The sequence below is a fragment of the Anneissia japonica genome, unplaced genomic scaffold (genome assembly GCF_011630105.1).
Source record: "Anneissia japonica isolate Jap-2015-1 unplaced genomic scaffold, ASM1163010v1 scaffold1203_len951721_cov167, whole genome shotgun sequence".
Lineage (NCBI taxonomy): Eukaryota > Metazoa > Echinodermata > Crinoidea > Comatulida > Comatulidae > Anneissia > Anneissia japonica.
In genome coordinates this window covers 945,183-946,375 of record NW_022722325.1, presented here as the reverse complement: position 1 = coordinate 946,375, position 1,193 = coordinate 945,183, and the positions used below count along the sequence as shown (strand labels likewise).

Here is a 1,193-nt window from a genome sequence, read left to right as displayed (position 1 = left end):
ACGCTCATCGTGTGTGCCGATAGATACTGCTTGTGACACCAAATGTCAAAGTTTAAATTTTTAAAATGATCCAATTGAGCTCAAATTTACCAGGAATGATCTGACGGGTTCATGTTATAGGCCTATTGAACATAGTTTTTAGCTTATTTATTAATCTGTAATCCTCTTTTTCAAATTTAGTTAATTGAACTTTTTTCACTTTATTAATTCCATTTTTATAATTTATTTCTTCTTAATCCCGTTTTGCATTTTATATTAATAATATTTCCTTATATTCACTTAGTTTTAATATCCTATTTAATTCATTCATGTGGTATTAATCCTCTTTTTCTTATTTTAATTAGGATAATTCATTTATTTGGTACCTAGGCATCTTTTCCTACAATTACTTGGTAATAATCCTCTTTTCTCAGATTGTTTATTTTCAATGCATTCAACACAACTCAATATTTTATTTCATCAATAACAATATAAATTACGAAAAAAAAACTTACATCATTAAATTAATGAAAAAAAGATAGAGATACAACGAGAAGCAAATTGCCTGTAAAAAAGGTTGTACTACGTTTACAAAGAACTTTAGATAAACAGATTCACTTTTTAAAAATAATATGCATCTTCTTTAACATTGTATATATCTTTTTCGTTGTTTATTTCTGTATGTATGGATTCTCTGTCCATTATAATCCAAAGATGATAAATAATGGATCTATCGGAAAAACATATTAAATTCCTTGCATCAAACGTAAATACAAAATGGCAAGATTTGGGATTGGAACTCAGCCTTGACGAAGATATATTGAATGCAATATGTAAAGATTCTGCAGACCCAGTACAACAATGCCATTCCATGCTTCAACATTGGAGAGCATCCTGTAGACCAGGAATCAATCAAATTGATAAAATAAGGAAAGCTTTACAAAGGATTGATGTTGGAGATGACGTTGGTAAGTTGGTAAATTAAGGCGTTGTCTTAATTTTAGGTCGTGATTTGAGAATTGTAGTAGTAACAGGTCTATCTATTAACATTGATAATGGTGATGATGAAAATAATAACTATATGCCTAATGACAATGATGACGATGGTGGTGATGAAGATGATAATATAATGCTTTAGGTTTCTGTGCGCCCATTATTAACCGCTCGGCCATTCGAATCGCTTATTACATATCTATACACTGTCTCTTATACAC

General features: G+C 29.8%; 1 protein-coding gene across 1 annotated transcript in view; it reads left to right on the top strand.

Moving 5' to 3' along the window:
• Positions 1–703: 703 nt before the first annotated feature.
• LOC117111852 overlaps positions 704–1,193 on the top strand; it is a 12,318-nt gene continuing 11,828 nt past the window's right edge. The window contains exon 1 of the mRNA XM_033254860.1: positions 704–947. Within this exon, the coding sequence (XP_033110751.1) occupies positions 704–947 (244 nt within the window). The remainder of the gene's footprint in view (positions 948–1,193) is intronic.